Source organism: Podarcis tiliguerta (assembly GCF_965153285.1).
Source record: "Podarcis tiliguerta genome assembly, chromosome: 17".
In the NCBI taxonomy this organism is placed as follows: Eukaryota; Metazoa; Chordata; class Lepidosauria; order Squamata; family Lacertidae; genus Podarcis; species Podarcis tiliguerta.
The window spans coordinates 8,337,120-8,365,028 of record NC_139550.1 but is presented as its reverse complement, the minus strand read 5'-3'; the positions used below and the strand labels follow the sequence as shown (position 1 = coordinate 8,365,028).

The 27,909-nt window shown below is 45.8% G+C and overlaps 1 protein-coding gene across 1 annotated transcript; it reads right to left on the bottom strand.

The window, feature by feature from the left end:
• Positions 1–12,842: 12,842 nt before the first annotated feature.
• SPINK2 (serine peptidase inhibitor Kazal type 2) lies at positions 12,843–17,382 on the bottom strand. The gene is made up of 4 exons (XM_083420911.1): positions 17,201–17,382; positions 15,603–15,643; positions 14,147–14,256; positions 12,843–13,098 (listed from the first exon to the last, which is right to left on the bottom strand). Exons 1-4 carry the CDS (start codon positions 17,250–17,252, stop codon positions 13,050–13,052), a joined length of 252 nt encoding a protein of 83 aa, XP_083277037.1. The 5' UTR covers positions 17,253–17,382; the 3' UTR covers positions 12,843–13,049.
• Between the last annotated feature and the right edge of the window lie 10,527 nt (positions 17,383–27,909).

Sequence of the window (27,909 nt, the reverse complement as noted above, 5' to 3'; positions counted from 1 at the left end):
GGAGGTTGGCAGGAGCCCTGACTAGGGTTGGGCAAAATCTGGTTTTCAACACCGCAATTTATCACTAGCTACACATTGTGATATTAAGGGACGCGGGTGGCGCTGTGGGTTAAACCACAGAGCCTAGGACTTGCCGATCAGAAGGTCGGCGGTTCGAATCCCCGCGACGGGGTGAGCTCCCGTTGCTCAGTCCCTGCTCCTGCCAACCTAGCAGTTCAAAAGCACATCAAAGTGCAAGTAGATAAATAGGTACCACTCCAACGGGAAGGTAAACGCCGTTTCCGTGCGCTGCTCTGGTTCGCCAGAAGCAGCTTTGTCATGCTGGCCACATGACCCGGAAGCTGTCTGCGAACAAACGCTGGCTCCCTCGGCCTATAGAGTGAGATGAGCGCACAACCCTAGAGTCGGTCACGACTGGACCTAATGGTCTGGGGTACCTTTACTTTACTTACACATTGTGATATATTGTTAGGTCACAACAGTGCTTTTATCTAAAAAATGTTTAGGGGTACTCTCATTTTGACGATTCACCATGCTAGAGAAGAAACTAAAAATGTTAAAAATTTTAGTTTCTTCTCCCTTTAGATTCACAAAATGTTTAGGGGTACGCGTACCCCTGCATCCCCCCAGAAAAAATGCACTGGACCATGATGTCTGAAATGAGGATGGAGCTATGTCGAGGCATTGGCTGGCTTCGCAGTTTTCCTTGCATCGTGGTTTTTGCCAGCGCCCGCTCTTGTGATTCGCTGCCCTCTGCATGAGGCAGGGGGATGTTGAGACAGCATAGTTAACCGCATAGTTAACAGGGGCTGCAAGAATCAAGAGAAGCATTGGCTTAATGCTTTCCCCCATGGTGTGATTTTTCCATAGCACACACATCATGATTTGCGATATATTGCCAGGTCAAAAATTATGGAACTGAGATCACAATTTAGACTTCAAACCGGTTTGGACAATACAGTGTTACCTCGGGTTAAGTACTTAATTCCTTCCGGAGGTCTGTACTAAACCTGAAACTGTTCTTAACCTGAAGCACCACTTTAGCTAATGGGGCCTCCCACTGCTGCCGCGCTGCCGGAGCACGATTTCTGTTCTTATCCTGAAGCAAAGTTCCTAACCTGAAGCACTATTTCTGGGTTAGCGGAGTCTGTAACCTGAAGCGTATGTAACCTGAATCATATGTAACCCGAGGTACCACTGTATATAGATGTATCGTCCTGACCACATACCGTATTTTTCGCTCTATAACACGCACCCGACCATAACACGCACGTAGTTTTTAGAGGAGGAAAATCCGTAGGCATGCCACCCGTAGGCATTCCCTCCATAACACGCACAGACATTTCCCCTTACTTTCTAGGAGGAAAAATGTGAGTGTTATGGTGCAAAAAATATGGTATATCCTGCTACCCACCTTGCCCTGAGTAGATTATGTGCCGTCAAATGTGGCAGAAGTGGCCCATCTTAGAAAACTGGCCGGCAACAGCCCAGATGCACACAGGTGAGAAAACCCAAGCAGGTGGGTAGAGACAGCAACATTTTCCAGAGCATCAGCCAAGCCGCCCAACTCATGCGTTTCATTGGTGGGAACGAAACTCTGGGCTGGATGAAGTTTGCTTAGGCCTGATCTAGCAGCAATGCTCTTCATACCATCCTTTTAAAAATACCATTTTTGTGTGTGGTGGTGTGTGTGTGTGTTTTTGCAGTGACTCCCTGCCACAGCTGTAAAAAGGCAAGGTTACAGCTTTATGCACACATCAAAGGCTCGCAAAAGCCTACTGCCTTCGCCTCTGGCCACTGAGAGACGGATGCAGTTCTCCCTCAACCTCTTTACTACCTTCTATGGTAACAAGAAGGAATCTTCTGCGATGAGGAAATTCCTTACGAGGGAATCAAACCTCTTCACAGTAGAAGCAGATATAGATGTTTGTACCTTGTGTACAAGCAGCTCCCACAAGGAACAACAACAATGACTGTGTAGCAGTCACAGTAGTAGATAAAATCAGCAGAAATAAGTAGTAAAACTTTGTGAGTTTCTATCACTTCAGCTGCCAGCTGAAGTTATATACAGTGGTGCCTCGCAAGACGAAAAGAATCCGTTCCGTGAGTCTCTTCGTCTAGCGGTTTTCTCGTCTTGCGAAGCAACCCTATTAGCGGATTAGCGCTATTAGCGGTTTAGCGGCTATTAATGGCTATTAAAGGCTTAAGGGATTAGCGGATTAGCTGCTAAAAGGCTATTAGCAGCTTAGTGCCTTAGAAAAAGGGGGTGGGGAGCGAAAAAAAATCGCAGGAACTCGCAAGACATTCTTGTCTTGCGAAGCAAGCCCATAGGAAATTCGTTTTGCGAAGCACCTCCAAAACGGAAAACCCTTTCGTTTAGCGGGTTTTCCGTCTTGCGAGGCATTCATCTTGTGGGGCACCACTGTATTTGAATATTTTCCCTCACCCAACATTGGATGAAACGTCATTTTTTAGCATCTCAGAAAGAAAATGGCTTCATTTTGCTACCTTTTTGTCTGGAGGGGTATCTTCCCATGAGGGACTGTTTAAGGGTGTGGTTCCCCCACCTCCAGCATCTTAAATTTGTCTAAGAGGAAGTAAGTCCTAATGAATTCAAGTGAGGCAAGTGAGGTTAGGGTTGCTGCTTGCAGCTGGTTTTCTTCTCCCTCCTCATCCCTTTTTCTTTTTGTGCTGTGTCTTTTACATTGGAAGCTTGAGGGCAGGTGCTGCCTAGTTTTTCATTGATCTTACGTAAGCAGCTGTGGGAGTCTTTTCGGCCTCAAAGGAAGACACAAACAAGCAAACACACATCTCATTCCTGTATCGCAGAAAGGGACAGAGAATCTTGGGGTGAGAGATCAGTTCAAGAAGGACACTGACAAACTGGAACATGTCCAGAGGAGGGCAACCAAAATGGTCAAAGGCCTGGAAACGATGCCTTATGAGGAACGGCTAAGGGAGCTGGGCATGTTTAGCCTGGAGAAGAGGAGATTAAGGGGTGATATGATAGCCATGTTCAAATATATAAAAGGATGTCACATAGAGGAGGGAGAGAGCTTGTTTTCTGCTGCTCCAGAGAAGCGGACACGGAGCAATGGATCCAAACTACAAGAAAGAAGATTCCACCTAAACATTAGGAAGAACTTCCTGACAGTAAGAGCTGTTTGACAGTGGAATTTGCTGCCAAGGAGTGTGGTGGAGTCTCCTTCTTTGGAGGTCTTTAAGCAGAGGCTTGACAACCATATGTCAGGTGCTCTGATGGTGTTTCCTGCTTGGCAGGGGGTTGGACTCGATGGCCCTTGTGGTCTCTTCCAACTCTATGATACTATGATTCTAAGATCTTTCCCAACTATTACATTGCTATCCTGCCCTTCTTTTATGGAACTGTAATATGCATAGTTTTATCCTCACCACATCCCCATGCGGGGCCAGCCCAAGACATTTTGGCTTCTGAAGCGAACCACAAAATAGCGCCCCCTCTCCCCAACAGGGAAGAAGGTGCGAGTGAAGATCTACATCAGGACCAAAGGGGAAATAAAGATCTTCTTTGGGACTGCTGCCTCTGGATCCTGCCGCCTGAGGCAGTTGCCTCACCTTGCCTCATGGGTGGGCAGTGCAGTAGGTAGAGCTGAGAGATAGTGGCTGGTGCAAGGGGGTACAGCGAGCATCATCATGGCTGCCACTGACCACCCTCTTCAGGGGCAAACAGGCTGAGATTTGAACCCAGGTGTCCCAGCTCAAAGCTCACTGGTTTCTTCGCTGGTTCTCTCCCCTCCAGTAGGACAATCTTCTCCTTCTTTGAAATTTTGGGATCCCCACACCTACAGCCTCCTCCCCACCTCACAATCTCTCGAGGCTTTAAAGTTGCCATCCTGATTTCCAGGGCATGCAGAAGAGCTAAGAGCAACAGACATCTATACAGTCATACCTCGGGTTACAGACACTTCAGGTTGCTTTTTCTGGGTTATGGATGCGCCGAAACCCGGAAGTACAGTGGTACCTCAGGTTAAGTACTTAATTCTTTCTGGAGGTCCGTTTTTAACCTGAAACTGTTCTTAACCTGAAGCACCACTTTAGCTAATGGGGCCTCCTGCTGCCGCTGAAGCATGATTTCTGTTCTCATCCTGAAGCAAAGTTCTTAACCTGAAGCACTATTTCTGGGTTAGTGGAGTCTGTAACCTGAAGCGTATGTAACCTGAAGCATTTGTAACCTGAGGTACCACTGTACTGGAATGGGTTACTTCCAGGTTTTGGCAGTCATGCATGTGCAGAAGTGCTAAATCGTGCTTTGCGCATGAGCAGAAGTGCCGAATCTCAACCCTCGCGTGCGCACACGCGGTGCTGCAGGTTTTGTGAACGCTGCGGGTTGTGAATGTGCTTCCTGCACAGATCACGTTCGCAACCTGAGTGTCCACTGTACACTTCTGGCAAACAATAACACGAGCAAACCAAGACCGGCATACTTTGTGCTGAAATGCACAGCCTCCCCCAGGAAGCAGGTCAGAGCTGAGAGCCAATCCCTCCAAAAGGACAATGCACCCGCACTGACCTCGGCCTTCCGTTCAGAGCGCCAGAACTCTGACATCTCTCTAATCCTCTCTCTTAGCAGCACACCAAACAGAGCAGAGCAAACAATCCTTCGCAAAACCACAAACCAAACACGCTCTGCTACCAATGCAAGGCTTGCGCCGACCTGACACTCCTTGTTGTTGATGTCATCACCTGAGAACAAGCCAATTGGGGTGGGTAGCAGAAAAATTTTTGAGGTAATGGAAGGCAGCCAGGTAACATGAGTGGAGACCTTGCACCCCTCACCTGCACACTCAGTTTAAAATGAAAATATACACGGCTATCGCGTCTTGTCTAGTTGGGCCTTCCAGAATCTGTTCATCTCCAAAACAAGAAGCAGGTCTGTTAGCATCTTATCCGAGATGAACAAGATATGGGCGTGTGGCGACATTCCCATCTACTTCGTCACCTGCATCTTAGATGTAGGGTCAGTATAGCTGCTGCTCTCTAACGCAAGCCACTCGCAGTCATGAAAGAAGATACAAACCACAAAAGGAAGGGTGGAATTGCAAGCTAGGACACTAATATCAGAGGCCAGGAAGGTTAGCCTGGTTCCTTCCCACGTCATTCTCATAACAGAGGAATTGGGTCTTGCAGTAAGCATGGAAAACGGACGAGAGGCCTTTTCACAACAATCTGAGTAATGCCTTGATGAGCAACGACTCAGCCCTTCTGCCCCATCGCTACATAAAACATGGAGCTGACTTCTTTGCCAGCCTGCTCAGCAATTTTAGAACAGTGAAGTATTTCCATCAGGCTTCAGAAGTTGGCTTCAGAGCTGCCCCACCCGAGCTGCCCTGGGGCAACGAGGACCAGCTTGTCAAGTGGACTTTGAAGATCACATCACTGATATTAAAATAGTGGCAGAGCCACACACCACACAGCACACGTGACTTCACCCAAAGAATCCCTCATGGCAGAGCAATATTCCCAGCTCCCTTAACAAACTACAATTCCCAGGATTTTGTGATGTGCTTCAAGTGTCTGGTGTGTACTCAAGTCTACACATAACATCTGTGCAGAGGGCAGAGAATACTCCCATTCCTAGCATTCCTGCTGCAGTATGAACCTAAGTGTGTGTGGAAAAGGATATCCATTCAGGGATGGGTTGTGGCTTCTGATTTTTATTTTATTTTTTTCTATTCTGGTGTGAGGGTTTTTTCCCTTTCCCTTTTACTTGGGTAACTGATTTTATTTTGGATTACCGTGCACCGAATTCCTTGTAAAAGTGACTCATTTGTTGTTGTTTAGTCATTTAGTCGTGTCCGACTCTTCATGACCCCATGGACCAGAGCACGCCAGGCACTCCTGTCTTCCACTGCCTCCCGCAGTTTGGTCAAACTCATGCTGGTAGCTTCCAGAACACTGTCCAACCATCTCGTCCTCTGTCGTCCCCTTCTCCTTGTGCCCTCCATCTTTCCCAACATCAGGGTCTTTTCCAGGGAGTCTTCTCTTCTCATGAGGTGGCCAAAGTATTGGAGCCTCAGCTTCACAATCTGTCCTTCCAGTGAGCACTCAGGGCTGATTTCCTTCGAATGGAGAGGTTGGATCTTCTTGCAGTCCATGGGACTCTCAAGAGTCTCCTCCAGCACCATAATTCAAAAGCATCAATTCTTCGGTGATCAGCCTTCTCATAAATTCGTACAATTTGTCGTACAATTCATACAAAGTGACTCATAAATTCGTACAAAAATGAATGGTTAAGCACTGAAAAGTATATGAGCACCATTGTTGGTTTTTTACTGAGTGCACATACTGTTGCAGAGAAAGGAAGGAATATTTAGGGCAGGGATGGCCAAAGTCCGGCTGCTGCTCCACTTGCAGAGCAGATTGTGCGGTAAGTGGAGACAGGAGAGAGAGGGGGGAAGCCCTTTGCACAAAGGGAACTCTGCTCGCAGGCCCTTGGACTGTTGCAGCAGCTTCTCATTGGCTTTGTGCCTGTAGCCTAACACAGCAAAACCTATCCAGCTATATCAGAGAGTAGCATCCAGCAGTGTTTTTGTGCAATAGCTTCTGGGCAGGAGCTGTCCACCTAAGCAGTGAAGACTTGAGATTTCAGCAGCCATAATCCTGGCAGATTCACAGAGATTTTTAACTATTAACTCACCTCAGTGGCACTTCTTAGAACCTTTGAATTGTAGAGTTGGAAGGGACCACGACGGTCATCTAGTCCAGGCAACCCCAACCCTGGGCCTCCAGCTGTTTTTGGACTACAACTCCCATCATCCTTGAACACTGGTCTTGCTAGCGAGGGATGATGGGAGTTGTAGTCCAAAAACAGCTGGAGGCCCAAGGTTGTGGCACACTGACTAGTCCAACAATCTGCAATGCAGGAATCGTTTGCCCAACATGGAGCTCAAACCCACAACCTAGAGATTGAGAGTACAGTGGTACCTCGGGTTACATACGCTTCAGCTTACATACGCTTCAGGTTACAGACTCTGCTAACCCAGAAATAGTGCTTCAGATTAAGAACTTTGCTTCAGGATGAGAACAGAAATCATGCTCCGGAGGCGCAGCAGCAGCAGGAGGCCCCATTAGCTAAAGTGGTGCTTCAGGTTAAGAACAGTTTCAGGTTAAGAATGGACCTCCGGAACGAATTAAGTACTTAACCCAGGGTACCACTGTATCTTGCTCTACCCACTGATCTATCCTGCAGAAGGAGACGCAGGGGTGAGAGCTTGCCCTATGGGCAGTGGCGTAGCGTGGGTTGTCAGCACCCGGGGCAAGGCAAGTAATTTGCGCCCCCTAACCCGTGAGCCAGGTAGGGGCAGAGAGCTGTGAGTGCGAGCGCCCCCCCAGATGTTGCGCCCGGTGTGGCCGGCCCCCCCTGCACCCCCCACGCTACGCCACTGCCTATGGGTAGAGGTGGGAGGTTATGGTGCTGAAGGGAATTCCTGAGCGAGATTCTGCGCATCTTTTCCTAGAAGGGCATGTGCCCACAAGCCAAAGCAGTCTGACAAAAATGCATTCAGTTGCCAAACCCAGTCAGCCCCCAAAAAACAGCTCCGCTTTAGTAATGACATAACCAGAAGCACGCTTTATTTTCAGAGCCTGGTTTGTTTTTTAAAAAAATACCAGTTCTCTGGGAGGGACATGTTGTATTTCTCAGTGGAGCATATTTCAGGGTGCTCACAAGAGCACACCCAACAAGGAACTGTAGCTAATCAGAGATATCTGATTCATATACCTGCATGACACGTTTTCAAGTATGCATTTGTCCTAATTCACATAGCAGCTGTATGCTTATATATATATATAAGCATACTGAATATGTATTACTTATTGTTGTTGCAGCTGCTATGATATTTATTATATTTATATTGTATTTTATTGCCTACACTTCACCCTAAGGTCTGAGGGCGGGTTAGAAAAAATTAATGCAATGTGTGAACTGTGCCTCTGAGATACTGTGGGAAGTTGCTGTGGATGCATAGCTGACAAGTTGATTTCTGTCCACTCTTTACTGCCCTTGCAAACCTTTTACTGCCTGCACAGTGCATGAAAAGCTGGCACCCATAACTGCAGCTCCCACTCTGCCCCCTGGTGCTCTTAAAACGATCTGTGTCTGCCGCTGTGAGAGGCAAGCAGAAAGCAAAGTTTGCAGTTAGTTCAAGAGGAAGGTTTGTAATCGGCATGGCGCACTGGGAAAGTACTGGTGGGCTAGCACATCCTGGTTTAGCTTGGAAATATTGATGGCCAGATTAAGAAGGGAATTAATCTTATCCACAGTGCCATAGCAGAACTATTCAGCATGCAAGGAAAGATTCAGAAGCACATACAGGAGGGGAGGTAATCTACAGAGGAATTAAAAAGCAACATCTGGGTTTTCAGAACTTTCCCCTTAGGCAGAATGGAGCCAGCTACCATTCCATTCTACCCAGTGCAGTCCACTGAGTTTATAGATCAGTAAAGGAACTTAAGTCTGAGACAGTGAGAGGATGCAAAAGCTGCAAAAGCTGCCATTCAAAAATGGGGTCATTTGGTGCATGGGACAGATTTATGCCCCTAACCTAATGGTGTTGTTGAGTGCTTTTTACACTCTCACATGTTATCAATAGGGGCGTGGGTGGCGCTGTGGGTTAAACCACAGAGCCTAGGACTTGCCGATCAGAAGGTCAGTGGTTCGAATCCCTGCAACGGGGTGAGCTCCCGTTGCTCGGTCCCTGCTCCTGCCAACCTAGCAGTTTGAAAGCACGTCAAAGTGCAAGTAGATAAATAGGTACCGCTCTGGCGGGAAGGTAAACGACGTTTCCGTGCGCTGCTCTGGTTCGCCAGAAGCGGCTTAGTCATGCTGGCCACATGACCCGGAAGCTGTACACCGGCTCCCTCAGCCACAACCCCAGTCAGCCACAACTGGACCTAATGGTCGGAGGTCCCTTTACCTTTATGTTATCAGTGATTCTCAGGATGACACAGATCTCCATGGGAAGAAGATCCTGTTATGCAAAATGCAAAGAGATGTTCTACACCCTCGAATGCCCTAGGCACCCAAGTGTCCTTGCAATGCAGGCCCTCCCCACATACCACAATGAGGAGCATTTTGCTAGCTAGACAGAAATGCTGGAAGAAGACAGGACACGGCTGTCAATAGGTGAGATTTTTGGCAGTTGCGTCCCAAAACAAAGGTAAGCTCTTTAGTGCAATCCTGCCCTCGGAAATAAGGTTCGCCAAGTTTGGTGGCACTTGCTTCCAAGGTAAGTGTGTACACTTTGCATCCTAAATCAATGACGGAGCAAAGGGTTTTGGAGCCACGGAGCCAAGTGTAGGAAGGCTCACCAAGATCTTATCTGCCCTGCGCATTTCCTTTGTCTCCTGGAGGCGAGTTCACTTCCTCGTGGAATGTCGAAAAGCAACTTTCCTCGCGCAGCTCAAGAAACAGCTTCCAAATTGCGGTGAAGGAGGGCGGCTTAGCATATCCCGCTGTTGTCAGCTTTGTGGCGCTGCATGCTCTAGGGTCTGGGGCAGGGCTTCCTGGCGCCTTTCCATGGGTGTACACAATCAAGGTTTTGCTGTGGGTTTTGTGAACATCCATCAAGTTCTGGTATTGATGGTTTCTGTCAGACCTGTTTTGAGAGGCCGGCAGGCACCGTCACAATGCAATAAATATGGTCTGTGGAGGCCGTAATATAACATTGCTGTAGATATTTTGCTTTGAACAGCCCAGTGTGTAACACATTTTGATAATGACCTGTTGCAAATACAGCTGGTGGCATCAGAAGAACTTCCTTTTTGAGCAAAAACGAGGACAATGCTACAGTTCTGGAAGACTGATTGTGTGGGCCTCTTCCCACATAGTAAGATGGAAGACAAGTAGTACCTGGTCCCTGTCAAACTGTAAACAGGACACAGCCAGTTTTCCTGATAAGACAGGGTGATTCCAGAAGGGTGCTACCCAATCATTGCTCTTCGGCTGTAAGCAACAAGCAGAATCGCAATTGACTTCCCACACTATTAGGCTTACAGATCTTTCCCTAAGCATATATTCCATTATGCTCCACCAATACTAGTGGACGTGATACAACTGCTGTGGGTGGGCTGTATCAACCTCAGCACACATTCATTATAACACTTGCTGTGGTTTTGATATGAGCTGTGACATGAGAGGAGATGAACCCAGCACACTATCATTCCAACGTTTGTGGCAGGCGCCATTTTATGACTCTATAAAAAGGCACAGAATTTTAATTATATCTGAAATGCTTTTCCAGATTTTTTTTCTTTAATGACATAGAGAAGCCTCACATTACAACACCATAATTCTGTGACGTTCATTTCTGCATTATGTCTTATGGGACTATCGATTCCATTTTTTCCCTATGAGCCTTTTAGCACTATAGAAACCTGTTTAGTGTTTGGTTCATCTATGGTGGCCTGATATCCTGCAATTGGGATTGTTTGGTGGCAAAGGACTTACAACCACATGCAATAGCTCTACACCTTAGGTGAATAGATTGCTTTGGCTATGATATCTGCCTCTTGGAGGTTACCCAAATTTACTTCTTGCCTTTTGCCCCGCTCTTTCCAGGCAGAGGTCCACAATTTATGTCTGAGCTTTGTTGTTGCTGCTTCTGGGGCTGGGCAATATCTGGTTTTCAACATCAAGATGTATCACCAGCTAAACACTGTGATATACTGATATATCATGATGTCTGAAATAAGGAGGTAAGGAACAGCTGAGCCAGCAGTTAACAGGGGCTGCAAGAACCGACAGAAATACTGGCTGGTTTCACAGTTTTCCTTGCATTGTGATTTTTGCACAGCACACACACACCATGATTCGTGATAAATTGCCAGGTCAAAAATTAAGAAACTGCTATCACGATATGGACATCAAACCCATTTTGGATGATACATTGATATATCGCCCAGCCCTAGTTGTTGCCCTGAGCTTTCCCTAAAAAACCCACTCTTTAATGCTGAATCGAAGCACATGTCAATATGGGTTTTCTGCAGATTGACGTTTGTTTCAACTGAGTGTTAAAGAGCAGATTTTCGCAGTGAAAGCTCCGGAGCAAAAAAACACACAAAAAAGGTGATTGGACATGGAGCTTTAAACAGCAGTGTACCTGGAAAGAACGGAGGAAAGGTAAATGTGGATAAACCCTCGAAACTATGCATATATCTTTTAAAAAACAAGGGTTAGCAACCCTATGCAAATTGCTTCCCATTTTCCCTGTTCAGCGTCAGGTCCATCTTTCTTTCATGGCCACACTAGTGCCCTGCATGTATACTGTGCTGTGGAATCTTTCAGTAATAGTTCTATCAAGAGAATGACATGGCTGTGCCTGGGCAGGGGGCTTTGAAAGAGCCAGGCTGCTTGTATCTGGGTGTTAAGTTGCTTCTGCATTAGCTACCCTCTTCTTGACTTTTAGAAGGGGCGAGCGCCCCCTTGTGATTAAGCTCCATAAGTAATACTGAACAGGACAAGGGGCTCATTTCACTTTGACCCATGTTACGCTGGGTGTTTCAGAGCATGTTTTTATCGCCACCAAAATTTATTGTCTCTAAAAACTGGCTTCGCTGAAAATTAGATAGTCTAGTGAAGATGGACCGCACCAGCCTAGAATGCAGTAAGTGCTTTCTGTATATGTAAAGCACTCTCAATAAATTAGGGTTGTAAGCTAGTTGGGCTATAGAAACGAGACAACTTGCAAAATGCAATATACATGAGTTACAACTCGACAGTATTATCAGCAGCTCTCTCTCTCTCCCTCATTTATTCTATTCTACTGTACAATATGCTTTCTGCTGAATAGACATGCCCCAAAATGGGCTGTAAACCCCATTGCATGTGATAGAATTGCAGCCTTATAGGACGAGTTATAAGCTGGAGACACAGCCACAAGACCAATAATAACAAACTATTGGCTTACTCCATAATCATGAACAAAAGTTTGTTTGCAAGTTTGCTAATAAATTATTACTGTTTTGTGCATCCCCTGTTTTATTCAAATGTGTAATTATTGCAGCAGAACAAGAACGGGAAGAAAGCCATTTGGAATTTGAATGTACGTTTCATGTTTTCATTTGAACTGAAGCAAGTGAAAACACCCAGAGACTAACAAATTGGGAACAGCTTCAAATATGAAAATGCAAAGTCCAGTGCGACTTTCACATAAAGTTGTGTTTTTAGAAAAGATACAACTTAACCTTTTATGGTGGCCCAAAATAGGAAGAGAGGAACAATTAACCCCAGTAAGAGCCAGATTTGACATGGCTCCTCCCCACCCCTTAGGAGGTTAAAAAATAAAAATAAAGTCAGGAGACCATTCACGGACTTCCCATGTTGAATTGCACTTAAGGTGGCACAATGTAAGTCAAGTAAATGGATTTATGTGAATTTCAGTATGTGTTTACAGAGTTTGAGTATGCTTGGGAGTGGGGTGGAACAAATGTTTCAGACCAGAGGGTTACAGAACTACCACTACTTGCCCTTCGGACAGTCTTTCAAGACAGAGCTAGTCCCTCCCAAGATTCCATCTTGGCCTTCCTCGCTTCCTTTGGCAGCTGACGAAGCCATGCTAACAGCACACTTTCTTTTCCTCTCTCTGAAGCCCTGTGAGTTCAAGAAAGAACCACCCCTTAACCAGTGAATGATGTTGGCAGTCCCAAGTGGGCTCTTCCCACTGCGGCCACCCACCTGCATGTTCTACAACAGCTTGAAGTAGCCATGTGATTCCTGGGTGCTCAGCTTGCAACTCACCGCATGTTTATATGTAGAAGCTAAAATCACCGGGACATGGAACGCAATAAAGAGAAGATGCGGAATCTCCAAAGATTGTAATTTATGGCTGCATCGCAACACACACACACACGAAGCAACACACCTGTTTGTTCAACAGAACACCTGTATTAAACAAATTCAAAAGTTGGGTAGAGCAAACGAGTTTGTTTCTGTTGCAGCAGTTGGAAGGCACTTTTAAAATACCATTTCAGTTACTAAGCAGGCTACAGAGGTCTCTTTCTTGAAGCTTATCTCATGAGCACGATGTCTTATAGGCAATTTGTACACTTTTTTCATGTTCTCTGTAAGAGAATGCAAATAAAGGGAATGGCAAAGCATTAGTCATCTGCACTAAGCTACCTATAGAACTATAATTTACTTGTCATGTGTTTGTGTACAGGGGGGCAGAGAACAGCACTTAGTGTATTTCTCCTGCTACATTTCATCTGCACTAGAGTGCATGAAAGACATTTGGGCTGGAAAGGGACAATTTTGAGCATGCAATTTCTCCAATTTTTTATCAGTTTATTTTGGGCTGGAAAGGGACAATTTTGAGCATGCAATTTCTCCAATTTTTTATCAGCATACAAAGTGCTTTGTATTTAGGAGATTTTACCCATGTATATCATGGAGTTGTGCAGCAAGGTGTTCAGGTGAAGCGGTACAGTGTTGGAAAGGAGTTTAACCTCGCTCACCATCTGATAAATTACAACTGATGTTCTGAAAGATGCACAGTCCTTCATGAACCTAAGCACTGCAGTGTTGTAAATCAGTGGAGATCCTCCAGGTCCAATCACCCATCCCTCTTTTCACTGCTGTAGGATTTAATTTTTTCTCATGTTCCATTCCTATACGACGGCGTTATATGTATGCAGCTCTTCTCATTCATTCTTCCAAGTATGCAGAAACCCCTCCCCTGCCTGTTAGTTGGCACAGGGCCACCAAATTGTTTGTTTTTCAAGCTTTCCTTCCACCTGCAGTGTGGGGATTGACTTGATGGTTAAGATTCCCATGGACCTCCAAATCTCTTCTGTAGTGCATGTACACCATTTCTGCTACACTATAATTTGAATTGTGTATTTTGAACTGGGAATGTACACAGGGGAATGTACCAAGTGATCTTTTGTCTCTTTCAGTGCCATGATTTTCTGAAGCTTCCCATCTACTTCTCAGAGAATGGTTAACTCTGGAGACAAGATACTGAAGCAAATAGATGGTCCATTTAATCAAGTATGAAAGTTTTGAAGACTTCTTACCAATAGCTTCAAAAGTATGAATTAGCTAAAAGACCGGGTTGACTATTTGTAAACCTAAGACTTCTGCAGCCAGAATCAGTTAGTTTCTAGTTACCTGTTTGCAGCACAAAGCATACACTCATTTGCGTAAGTTTCTCCATCAGTCCCACAAACAGGATTAAAGTTCCTTGGGCATCCAGGTAGAGAATATAAGTCGCATCTGGGCTGAGAATGAACAGATTTACAGTACTGATGTTTACTCAAATTATATTTTTGAAATATTTATTCAGAGTAACATTTCTTCAAGTCTCAAAAATACCGGTTTTCATGAAGCAAGCCTACACACAGGATCAGTTTACACAGATAAAGTAGCATGATAAAAACGTGTGGCTGTGAGGAGTGATAGGTATCGTGAAAGTTGAGTTCACAACTCCATCCACATATTGCATGAGTTCCATTCAATTCACATTTGACAACTTTGTAGGAATGCAATTACTGCAAACTTAACTCCACACCATGCATGCAGCCGGGGGGGGGGGGGGTAGGGGGCTATCTGACAAGCTAGGTGGTACCCATAACTGCATGCTGAGCTTCGGTGTGGTTGAATCACTTTGTTCTAATCTGCATCAGTTTTGTATGTGTTAATTCATATGTCTGTTCCCTTCTGTTTCTGCAGTAATGTGATTTTAAAAGCTATACAAAAATTCATATATATTGCTATACAGGTAACTTGCAATTTACACGCATTTAGCTTGCACAGTTTCAACTTTATGCGGTTCAAATCACACAAATTAAATGTGCAGAAGGTGGAGAGCTTAAAAGCGTTTTTTGCACAGGGTTTTCCTGGTGCAGAAAACTTGCTGACTGGGCTCTGGGAAGCTCTAGCAAAATCTTGTATGGCCCTGCAAGATCTCACAAGCCTTCCAGAGCCTTGAGGGGGGCGTGTACAACCTGTTCAGCATGCTGGGTCCAGAAGGAAAGATTGCTCACAAAGAGGCACTTCCAAGGTGATGGTTTGATGTATATGTGCCATCCCCAGAATGTAACTCCTGCACAAGTTTAAAGTTATCTGTATTTAAGTACCTATTTTATCCCAAAATGGACTTAAACATTATTTTTCTCTCAATGTCCATAGTTCAACTTCTAAATATATTTTATCCTAAAACACCTTTTGAGAAACCCACTTGGGGATGTTTTTTGAGCAGGCACTGTACTGAAAAATTAGCAAGCGTGAAATGCAGAGGATAATTTACATTCCTATCCATGTTTTAGCCGAGGGATGTGAATTAGTTCCACTTAAGAATGCAGACTGAACAAAATCCACTGCACCGTGTGTGTGTGTGTGTGTGTGAGAGAGAGAGAGAGAGAGAGAGAGAGACTAGAACAACCTTCCTCAGTCTGCTGCCCTCCAGATGTTCAGGACGATAACATCCATCAGTCGATGGGAGTTGTCCAAAAATCATCTGGAGAGCAGCAGGTTGGGGAAGACGACACAAGAAGATGGGGATGGTGGGACATCAATGGGAGTTCTTCTTGTTACTCCCCACTTCCCCCACTATCCCTAAACTTACCTCGGAGAGGCTTTCCCCAGAAGGAGGCATCAACAGGAGTACTGAGGGAAAAGAGCAGCCGCGGGTTATGAGAGCAGCACGCCATTAATAGACCTGCCACGAACACACCTCTCTCCTCCTTCTCCCCTTCCCTAAACCCTGTTGCCAACTGATCCAGAAAACTAATCCAACCCCCCCCCCCAATTCTGGATCCACCAATTCCCCCCCATTTGCAAGAAGGAACATGAGCCGAAGCGAGCGTTGCCATTTGTTCACATGCGCTGCAGCCAGAGCCGGATTTACATATAAGTTGAACAAGCTATAGCTTAGGGCCCCACTCTCTTGGGGCCCCAAAAAAATTCAAAGGAAAAAAAACCTGGATGTACATTTCCAAAATATAAGATAAAAAAACAAATAAAATAAAACCTACAAACACCTACAGTGTTTTGTGTTGTGTAGTCTCCTATGATGTAAGTAAGGCTAGAAAGCCTGCTAGCTTGCTCCCTAAAATATCACTGGTTTGCCACAGGCTGCCTACATTCTGCATGGACTGGTTGTAACAATTACATATGTGCAAGTGGCTTTAGATACATAAAGGTAAAGGGATCCCTGACCATTAGGTCCAGTCGTGGCCGACTCTGGGGTTGTGGTGCTCATCTCGCTTTATTGGCCGAGGGAGCAGCTTCCGGGTCATGTGGCCAGCAGGACTAAGCTGCTTCTGGCGAACCAGAGCAGCGCACGGAAACGCCCTTTACCTTCCCGCTGGAGCAGTACCTATTTATCTACTTGCACTTTGACGTGCTTTCGAACTGCTAGGTGGGCAGGAGCTGGGACCGAGCAACCTGTCGCGGGGATTTGAACCGCCGACCTTCTGATCGGCAAGTCCTAGGCTCTGTGGTTTAACCCACAGCGCCACCCGCATCCCATTTTAGATACATATGAGGTCCATAAATGGCCATATAGCATATATTCAACACAAGAAACAGCGACAATTTGTTGCTGACAGAGGACAGCTGGACATACAGTGGTACCTCGGGTTAAGTACTTAATTCCTTCCGGAGGTCCGTTCTTAATATGAAACTGTTCTTAACCTGAAGCACCACTTTAGCTAATGGGGCCTCCTGCTGCCAGAGCACGATTTCTGTTCTCATCCTGAAGCAAAGTTCTTAACCTCAAGCACTATTTCTGGGTTAGCGGAGTCTGTAACCTGAAGGGTATGTAACCCGAGGTACCACTGTACCAAGGGCCCCATTATCTCCAGCAGCTTAGGGCCTCATCAAACCTAAATCTGGCCCTGCCCTGTTGCCAACTGATCAAGAAAACTGATCCACACACTCCCCCCAATTCTGGATCCCCTCCCCCATTCTCAGGAAGGGACACGAGCCGAGGCGAGCGTTGTCATTTGCTCACGTGCGCCGCAGCCCGACCTTTCCCAGAAGGAGCAGAGGAGCAGGGGCTGCTTGAAGAAGGTGGCAACCCAACCCTCCCCTGGTTACCGTGGCAACGCGGCCTCACTCCTCCTCCCCTCCCGCCCCGCCCCCGCTACCTCAGGAGTGTGTGTATGTGGGGCGAAGGATGGAAGGGGGCAGAGGGCGAGGGGACGCTCGCGGCGGGGGTACCTGCCACGAACCACAGCAGCAGCAGCGGCGACGGGAAGCCCGACCGTCGCATCCCGGCGGCGGCGGCGGACGGACCGGAGGGACCACGGAGCTCCTCCCCCTCAAGGGCTTTCGCGGCTCCGCCTATAGCACCCGCGAGAGAGGGGGGGAGGCCCCGCCTTCCTCCACGCCACGCCCCCTCAGCCTCGCGCCCCTCGGCGTGCTCGAGCAACTGACTGCCCTGCCCACGTGACCTGCCCCGAGCGCTGAGGGGGCCGGTTGGCAAAAGGGCCGTGAGGGGAGAGGGCGGCGGCGGAGGGATCGCTGCTGGACTGTGGTGTTTCTCTCCCGCCTTTTTTTTAATAAAAATGAATAAAATATTTCAGTTAAACAAGTTCAAGGAAAAAAAAAAATAATGAAGTAAAACGTGCAGTTTTAAAAAAACCACAACACCCCTCCATTATAATTGTATACATACTTGTCTAATACAAATATAAATGAAAATATTATTCTAAGGCGTATACATTTATTTATAACCTTTTAAATATATAAATGCTTTTCAAATATGCCTACACACAATCTATAAGTTACCCGTTACCTTTTTTTAAAAAATGAAAATATTTCAGTTAAACAAGATCAAGGGAAAAAAATAATGAAGTAAAACGTGCATTTTTAAAAAAAATCACAACACCCCCCTATAATTATATACATATTTGACTAATTCAAATATAAATGAAAATATTATTCTAACACGTATACATTTATTTACAATCTTTTAAATATATAAATGCTTTTCAAATATGCCTACACACAATCTATAAGCTACCCGTTCCTATGTTTCAAGAGTGGTCATGACTTCTACTCGTTGAAGGTGACTATATAGATTTATCTTCCCAGTGGATCAGTATCAGCAATATTTATCAAAAGCTACAGGATACATTGTGGCTTCAAACACTAGCAATTGGGAGCGCACCGGAGCTGTTCATCAGATGCACAAAGTATTATCCTGGCTGGCATATAGGAAAGGTTTTTTAAACAGCTTGACCAAATGAACAGGAAAATCAAAAAGTACTGTTTGCAACAATTCTATTTAAAGCTTAAGGGCCAAACTACATGCCAGGATAAATATGCTTCATAAAGAGTGTATTTAAATGGGCCTCTTTTAATCTTGAAGAAAATACGACCCTGAGGGTCTGGTCTACATGGGGTCCCCATGTGAGCTGGGATCCCACATCAGTTTTCTGCTGAAAATCCAATCAAGTCAGCTCTTTTTGATCCCAAATTTATTTGATCCTAAAGGGGCTTATTTGCAGTAACTGGCACAGGGGTGGGGGTGGGAATAGGAGCTGTTTTTTGGCAAGAAAATGACAGCTTTCAGAATAGGGTGTGTATTTAAGAACATTTTTACAAAGTCACGTTTATCTTAAATAGCGGTTTGACCCTAAGATAAGCAAAGTTACTATTCACAACCATAGCATTTGGCACTGCAGAGTGATACAGGATACCACTTTCTCCATCTTTGCCCAAAGAAGCAAAATAGGCTTCCTGTCAAGTTCTTCTTCAACAATTTCATGTTGCAATTTCCCCTTGAAATTCCTTTGTTGAAGAATAGCAACTTTCAGGGCAGCAGCATAGTGTCCAAGGAGAATGAAAAGTTCTTGCCCTAGTTTCTGAATGTTGCAATTTCTGGTTTTTATTCTGTATTCTTTTGTGCACCTGATTCTTCTGCATGGAATACAAAGCAAGCATTGTTGGAATATATCACCTATATATGCTGGAATATATCACATTCCAATATATCACATTGGAAGATGAACATGTGAATGAGCCCTGTGTTTGCATCATAACATGTTGTTCCACCCCAGTGAGATTATGGAAAAGCATAAACTTCACTGTCAAACGTATATTTTACTCTAGGCATGGAGAGGCAGACCAACAACGCTTTAACAATATATCAAAATGTAATACCTGATCATGACATTTTGGGATACAGTTAAAGCACAGTTGATTGTTTATCATTTTATTTTAAACCACCAGCTTCAAACGCCAAAATATTTTTGATAATGTTAGCCACTAGAGGGCACATCAGAGTTAAAAAAAATATGCTGGTATGAGAATGATATTCTAACCTGGAACAAACTAGAGGAAGCAAAGGGACAGGTTGTTGTTGTTGTTGTTAAAAGAAAGGAGACATGCAGCCTGCATCACTTTGGCCAGACTGATTTTGCATGGTGGAGCAAGGGATCCTTTAGATCCCAGTGCTGCTTTCCTTAGATTATTCAGCCAGGGAATTCTCAAACTAGAAATATCATTCTCTTAGCTGTAGGCTGAGTAACTCCCAGACTAGATACTATAGCATATTAGTGTACTACACTTGACACACACTTGATCTTAGCTAAAAGGCCGAGACAAAATGACCTGGATTGTTGCCAGATTCTGCGCACAGACCCCCCCACCCCCCGATTCAATCTAGTTTGTTAAGAAAATTCCCAAACTCGGATCCACGGGCGACTCTGAGTCATTTCTCTAAGGTAGTCTATCTTAGATCACTGCAGATGGCGACAGCAGTCACGAAATTAAAAGACGCCTGCTCCTAGGGAGAAAGGCAATGACAAACCTTAAAAAGCAGAGACATCACCTTGCCAACAAAGGTCTGTATAGTTAAAGCTGTGGTTTTCCCAGTAGTGATGTATGGAAGTGAGAGCTGGGCCATCAAGAAGGCTGATCGCCGAAGAATGGATGCTTTTGAATTATGGTGCTGGAGGAGACTCCCATGGACTGCAAGAAGATCAAACCTATCCATTCTGAAGGAAATCAGCCCTGAGCACTCACTGGAAGGACAGATCCTGAAGCTGAGGCTCCAATACTTTGGCCACCTCATGAGAAGAGAAGACTCCCTGGAAAAGACCCTGATGTTGGGAAAGATGGAGGGCACAAGGAGAAGGGGACGACAGAGAACGAGATGGTTGGACTGTGTTCTCGAAGCTACGAACATGAGTTTGACCAAACTGCGGGAGGCAGTGGAAGACAGGAGTGCCTGGTGTGCTCTGGTCCATGGGGTCACAAAGAGGTGGACACGACTAAACGACTAAACAACAACAATAAGCTGCAGCAGAGGAGAACTAGCCTGTAGGGAAATGTTGAAGCAGCCTTCTCTTACCCATTGCACCAGTCCTTGAACTGCAACCTCAACCTCCACATTAGCATTACCAAAAAAAAAGGTAGAGAAACAAAGGGGTTCAACTTTCCACCAACATCCACATCTGCCCTGAACCACAATAAACAAAGAGAATATACTCTGTTCATCTTTAAAATAATATAAAGGTAAAGGTACCCCTGACCATTAAGTCCAGTCGCGGACGCCTCTGGGGTTGTCCGCTCATCTCGCTCTATAGGTCTAGGGAGCCGGCATTTGTCCACAGACAGCTTCCAGGTCATGTGGTCAGCATGACTAAGCCACTTCTGGTGAACCAGAGCAGTGCAAGGAAACGCCATTTACCTTCCCGCCAGAGTGGTACCTATTTATCTACTTGCACTTGACGTGCTTTTGAACTGCTAGGTGGGCAGGAGCTGGGATTGAACAATGGGAGCTCACCCCATCGTGTGGAGTCGAACCACCAACTTTCTGATCAGCAAGCCCTCGGTTCTGTGGTTTAGACCACAGCGCCACCCGCATCCCTTAAAATAACATACCCTCCAACATTTCCCTGATGAAAATAGGGACGTCCTATTAAATAACAACAACAATAATTTTACTATTTATACCCTGCCCATCTGACTGGGTTGCCCCAGCCACTCTGGGCAGGTTCCAGTATATTTAAAAGAACATAATAAAACATTAATTTTTTTTAAAAAAACTTCACTCTCCAGGATTGCCTTCAGATGGTTTGGGAACTGGATAACTCCATACCCTTTGACATTTCTCTGATGAAAATTGGGACGTCCTAAGGACACAGGTGGCGCTGTGGGTAAAAGCCTCGGCGCCTAGGGCTTGCCTATCGAAAGATCGGCGGTTCGAATCCCCGCGGTGGGGTGCGCTCCCGTTGTTCGGTCCCAGCGCCTGCCAACCTAGCAGTTCGAAAGCACTCCCGGGTGCAAGTAGATAAATAGGGACCGCTTACTAGCGGGAAGGTAAACAGCGTTTCTGTGTGCGGCTCTGGCTCGCCAGAGCAGCAATGTCACGCTGGCCACGTGCCCCAGAAGTGTCTCCGGACAGCGCTGGCCCCGGCCTCTTGAGTAAGATGGGCGCACAACCCTAGAGTCTGCCAAGACTGGCCCGTACGGGCAGGGGTACCTTTACCTTTACCTTTAAGGAAAAGTGGGGCATTCCAGGATCAAATAAAAAATGGACGGCTTCTGTACATCCCAGACTGTCCCTGGAAAATAGGGACACTTGGAGGGTCTGAAATAAAAAATTGCTCATTACCTGTCTTGGGCTGGTCATCAAACTCTCAACCAAACCTATCTCACATGAATGCTGAATATGACATGGCTGTGAAATGAGACTTAATGTTTATATCTTAGGTATCAAAAAGATGCTTCTTTGTAATAAAGGGACATGTTTTTCTTCACCTCTCACCACACAAATTAGTACAGCTCCAAGGCTTCAACCAATCTTTGCATGTTTCAGATGCATAAGTCCTGTGTGTTCAGTTGAGCTCAGGTTAGCATGCAAAGCCCATTGATTCCTACAAAGAGAGGAAAGTGTTTGCTTTTCAGGATACCAATTTAAGCCCTGCAGCACCTGAGCCTAGCTTGTGCAGGGGAAGATCCTAGCTGATGGCCCCTTTGGTGTTTCTGTACATACTGTACTTATTTAGGGCAACAGCTAATCAGCTTTGCAAAGCCCATCAGACATAGGATATACACTGTCCTCTTTCCTCCCACAGCACTGGCCGTGAGTCATATTATCCAGATGACTGGGAATAAGTTAGAGAGCAGTATCTTATTCACTGCAGACACACATTTTCCCCTCTTACTGACACTTAATTTATCTCATTATTAATCTGCGGAGCCTTCTAGGCATGAGAGAGGGGGAAAAACACAGCGGCTCTTTTTCTGAAATTTCTCATTCCCAGCTAACCGCTTTCGGTGCTGACTTTGGTCTTTTGTGAGATATTAAAAATAGAAATGCGTAAAGAGATTTAAGCACACAGCATGAATGAATACCAGGGTCTGACTTCAGCACAGGGAGATGGGTTTCAAGGAGAGAGCGACAATGAAACCAAACCACCCTGCATAGGATGTATCGTTAACTATAGCAAGCAAAGACAACATCATATAGGCGGGTACCAGGCTCCAATGCATTTCAAACCGGGTGATTCTGGATCTCTGTTCTAGTGCTTCTAGTTGTTGAGCAGCAGCTGTACCATGTAGGAAAAACACCTTCTTAAGTTCTAGCATAGCTCCCCACCCTGCAGAGAGCCTATTGGTTCCTAGGGCAACCAGATGAAAAAGAAGGCACAACTCCCGCATCATGAACAGTTGTGCTGTAATGCAAGACACACCTGCTAAAATTTCCTACGCACAGCTACTAAAGCTGCAAGAGCATTTTGCCTCTGTACACACTATTGGCTCCTACAGCCATGGCCCATATATAAATAATTTCAGGCCAGGCTTGGGCCATTGCTTGAGCAGTAATTCATGTGGCATTATGGGCCACCTCTTGCTAGACCAGGGTTTCCCACACTTGTGTCTCCAGCTGTTTTTGGACTACAATTCCCATCATGCCTAACCACTAGCTAGGGATGATGGGAGTTGTAGTCTAAAAACAGGGGAAACCCAAGCTTTGGAAACCCTGTGCTAGACTTTGGTTCTAGCCTATGGTTCCCTTTGCTTCCCCTTTTGATGGATTACCTGGCACCTGACCCTCCTGAATGCCTCTTGTCCTCTGTAGTGACATTTAAAGCACACTCAACGCACATTTAAAACACATAATGCTGCCCAAACTGGGAACTGCCATTTCACCCTCACAGAGCTACAGTTTAAAGCACCTTTAACAAACTACAGGTCCCGGGGTTATTCAGGAGAAGCCACACACTTGAAATGTGTGTTGAATGGTGTGGCTCTGCCCTTTGTTCCAAACCCTGCCACAATGAACTCTACCCTACGGGATTCACATTGTTAATGTACCATGCAGTTGTGCCCTAAGTCCCTTGGACATTCTGCTGCCTTAGTCAAATGAACCAAAGATGAGCTCCTTTGTAATTAGAAAACGGGCTAGTTTCTTACCCAGCTCTACCTGGGTAAGGTAGAGGCGCAGGTTACAACAATAGCCAAGGTGACATTTTTCCACCTTCGCCGCATCAAGCAGTTGGTCCCTTACCTTTCCTGCCCCGACCTGGCCACAGTGATCCATGCGATGATCACCTCCAGGCTTGACTACTGTAATTCGCTCTCCGCGGGGCTGCCCTTGAAGCTGTCCCAGAAACTCCAGCGGGTGCAGAATGCTGCAGCGAGGCTCCTCACAGGGTCTCTGCCATGGGAGCATATTCACCCAGTGCTTTTCTAGCTGCATTGGCTCCCGATGGAGTACAGGGTCAGATTTAAGGTGCTGGTTTTGACCTTTAAAGCCCTTCACGGCCTAGGACCCTCATACCTATGGGACCGCCTCTCCTGGTATGCCCCACGGAGAGCCTCAAGGTCCATAAATAGCAACACCCTAGTGGTCCCAGGCCCTAAGGAAATTAGATTAGCCTCAACCAGAGCCAGGGCCTTCTCAACACTGGCTCCAGCCTGGTGGAACGCTCTGTCTCATGAGACCAGGGCCTTGCGGGATCTGATTTCTTTCCGCAGGGCCTGTAAGACAGAGCTGTTCTACCTGGCCTTTGGCTTAGAATCAGTTTGATTCCCTCCCCCTCTTTCTTTTTCCTTTCTCCTCCTATGAAGAAACTGCATCCTAATGTTTTAATGTTGTATCTTAATCTTTAATTTGTATTTTAATCAACTTGTTTTTATTATTGGTTGTTAGCTGCCCTGAGCCTGGTCTTGCCTGGGGAGGGTGGGGTATAAATAAAATATTATTATTATTATTATTATTATTATTATTACCAGACAGATAGCAGCCTGTCCTTTCCTCTGGCAGGGTAGAGTCAGGATTGCAATGGGGGATCACATTGCCAAGTACATTTGAGCTAGATCCTCTCTTGCCCCCAAGTCATTTGTGTTCTGGAAGCATTTTTTATCCCCTGACCATGGAGATGTCGTTTGTAGATGTGTTTGACCCAAGCAAGCACGGTAACATACTTCAGAGGCAATTAATTACAGGCATGCTAGAATAAATAAGAACAGAGGATTAGATTTTAATATGGTTGGATCATCCCCACTCCAATCTCATGTGTACATATGCACAGCGATAGCCAAACATTTTCTATTAAAAGCTACTGAAGCATCGCCATTTGCTTCCTAGGTACTAGATTAGAATTCTATTATTGGGGGAAATCAATTAGCAGTTTGAACAGCAACAAAATCCCTCGGTGCACAAATGGAGGCTCAAGTTTGTGTTTACATGCACAGATTGAAAGCAAACATTCCCCCCCCCCCCCGCCAACACCTCACTGAACTATATACAGTAGTTAAAAACTTACTGCTGCACAACTGGGCGGATTTTAGCGGCTTTCATAATTATACGAGTGCAAGGTCTAGCAGAAGGGCTCCAACTGCTCTGACGCCAACCCTGTAGGGTAGCCTGGTAGCAAAGGATGCCTACCTGGTTTCTCTCTCTCTGCTGCCACCACCCATAAGGGTCCCCATTCCCTTAGGACGGTCACTCCATGAGTTGGGAAATAGCTGGCTGAATTTCAAATATCCTGCCGGGCAACTTCAGCCCATCTCTTCCAGGCCCTTTAACAACCACCAAAAGGTAAAGGGACCCCTGACCATTAGGTCCAGTCGCGGACGACTCTGAGGTTGTGGCACTCATCTCACTTTATTGGCCGAGGGAGCCGGCGTACAGCTTCCGGGTCATGTGGCCAGCATGACTAAGCCGCTTCTGGCGAACCAGAGCAGCGCAGGGAAACGCCGTTTACCTTCCTGCCAGAGTGATACCTATTTATCTACTTGCACTTTGACGTGCTTTCGAACTGCTAGGTTAGCAGGAGCAGGGAGCGAGCAATGGGAGCACACCCCGTCGTGGGGATTCGAACCGCCGGCCTTCTGATCGGCAAGTCGTAGGCTCTGTGGTTTAACCCACAGCGCCACCCGCGTCCACTAATGGAGTCCAAACAAGGGGGTGGGATTTCAACACCCCCCCCCCGTGGAATCTGCCCCAGCTGGGGCCCACTCCCAGGCAGCCCCAATCCTCTCCCCTTAAGAACAAAATATAAATTATATGATACACCAATAAAACAGTATAAACCAAACAAAAAACTAAAATGAAACTAATCTCCAGCCCCAACTAAACATTTATCCTACCCCAATATAGCAAAAAGCAAAACAAAAACACCCCAACATTTCAGACACCAGAGATTAGAACTATTTTAAAACATTTAAAAACATTTTTGATTGCTGCGATCTTCCCTCCACGCTCACAGCAGAAGCAGGGTCCAAATGGCCCCCTGGAGCCTTTTGGCTGTTCAGGCAAGTGTGGGCCCCATCCCTTAGGCTAGATGGATTAAATCTCTAGACCGTGTTTACAAATCAGCAAGCACTGCTAGACCAGAAGTATCTGAACAACGAACTTGGGCGTTTGTGCAGAAATCAATATACAAGTTTGACTTCTCTGCTGTTTTGGAACATTACTGGAGACAAACATAAATACTTTCCCAAAATACTCCAAACGCATGGAAACAACTCTTGAAAGTTCCATGTGAAAGAAGAAATATGTAACCCAGTTACAGAACCTCTTTTGAAAACAATTTTCTGAATGACTCAGAGGAAAGAACTGGAGCTTCCCTGAGGAAAGAAATTATTTCTACCCCCCTCCTCTGCTGAGTTGGATTATTCACCACACTGAAGTACGTCACTAGGATCGAGAAGTTTCTTCTGACTGGGATTCGTCTTAACTTTTATACTTTCTGAAGAATTTCCATAGCTTGACTCACTGACTTTTCCCACAGAGTATTCATGAAATACAGAGTATTCAGGAAATTCCTCTGACCAGGATCCTGGAAAAAAGAAAACTTCTCCAGAATACCAGTTGCTGAATATGGATTGGGGCAGAGGTAGCCGGTGCAATGCCCTCCAAATGTTCTTGGAGCCTCACTCCCATCAGCCCCAAACAGCACAGCATGATGGGAATTGTAGTCCGGAAACTTTTTGCTACCCCTGGATTAGGCAGCAGATGGAAAGCTTCGGATAGTACACAGGAAGATAGATCCTGACAACAGGCAAATCCATATACAGAATTCATAGATAGACTAGCATTACTGCTGACATCCAAAAGTAAAGTTTTATCATTTAAAAAATGGCAGCTACTCAAATCAGGTTGGCCAGTGCAAGACCAGTTCATCACTTTTTAAGGCATAGAATCAAATACTAAAGCGGTGTGGTTATGAACTCTAAACTAGAGTTTAAAGGTAAAGGGACCCCTGACCATTAGGTCCAGTCGTGGCCGACTCTGGGGTTGCGGCGCTCATCTCGCTTTATTGGCCGAGGGAGCCGGCGTACAGCTTCCGGGTGATGTGGCCAGCATGACTAAGCCGCTTCTGGCGAACCAGAGCAGCGCACGGAAACGCCGTTTACCTTCCCATCGGAGTGGAACCTATTTATCTACTTGCACTTTGAAGTGCTTTCGAACTGCTAGGTTGGCAGGAGCATGGACCGAGCAACGGGAGCTCACCCCGTTGCGGGGATTCGAACCACCGACCTTCTGATCGGCAAGTCCTAGGCTCTGTGGTTTAACCCACAGCGCCACCCGCGTCCCTAAAAACTAGAGTTTAGGCTGCCTTAAAAAAGGATTAGCGAAAATCACAAAGGATGAGTGTATTGATGGCTGGTAAGCATGAGAGCTAATAGACCTTCCATATTCAGAGGATCGTTATCTCTGGGTACAGATGAAGAGGTTTTTTTAAAAAAAGAGAGAGGGTGCCTATTTTCATTTTGCTCCAGCTAGGGACTTCCTGGAGACATTTGGCTGGGTCCTGAAATCAGAATGCAGGACCAGAGGGATATTTTATCTAACCCAGCAAGGCAGGTTTTAGGTTCTTACATTTCGAAGTTCATTCATGTAGATATTATTAGAATATGAATGATCAGCCTTGCAGAGAAGAGATTTATGGTGCCATGGCAACCGTCGCTATAGCAACCAGTAATGAATTGCCTGCCAAAGGAGCACAGATATGAAATCTGGTTTCAGTGAAAAGCATGATGCAGTAATTGCAGGAATTTCTTTTGCCGAGCCCGTGTGGCAGGCCAGAGATACGGTGGCTCTGTCAGACATGAAAGAAAACCTTGCGGTGCCAAAGCAACGCAAGTTTCTGCACAAAGGAATCCCATTATTGAGTGAGGCAAATCCCCCACCCAGTTGAGACAGTCGTTTGAATGTTTCACAAATAGCAAGGAAGCAGCACTCATTTCAGAGAGTAATTAGTGGAGCTCTCTTTCTGTGGTGAATGTTCCAATCCTGCAGAGTAGTTAACGATGTGATGGGTAGCTTGCTTTCCCGCTGAATTTCACGCAAAGAAAACTAGGTGGCTCCTCCACCCCACCCAAATCCAGCCAACTTTACTTATTAAGCTCCTCAGGCACAGAATGTATTTCTTCGCTTTCCCTCCATCTTGCGATGGCATCGT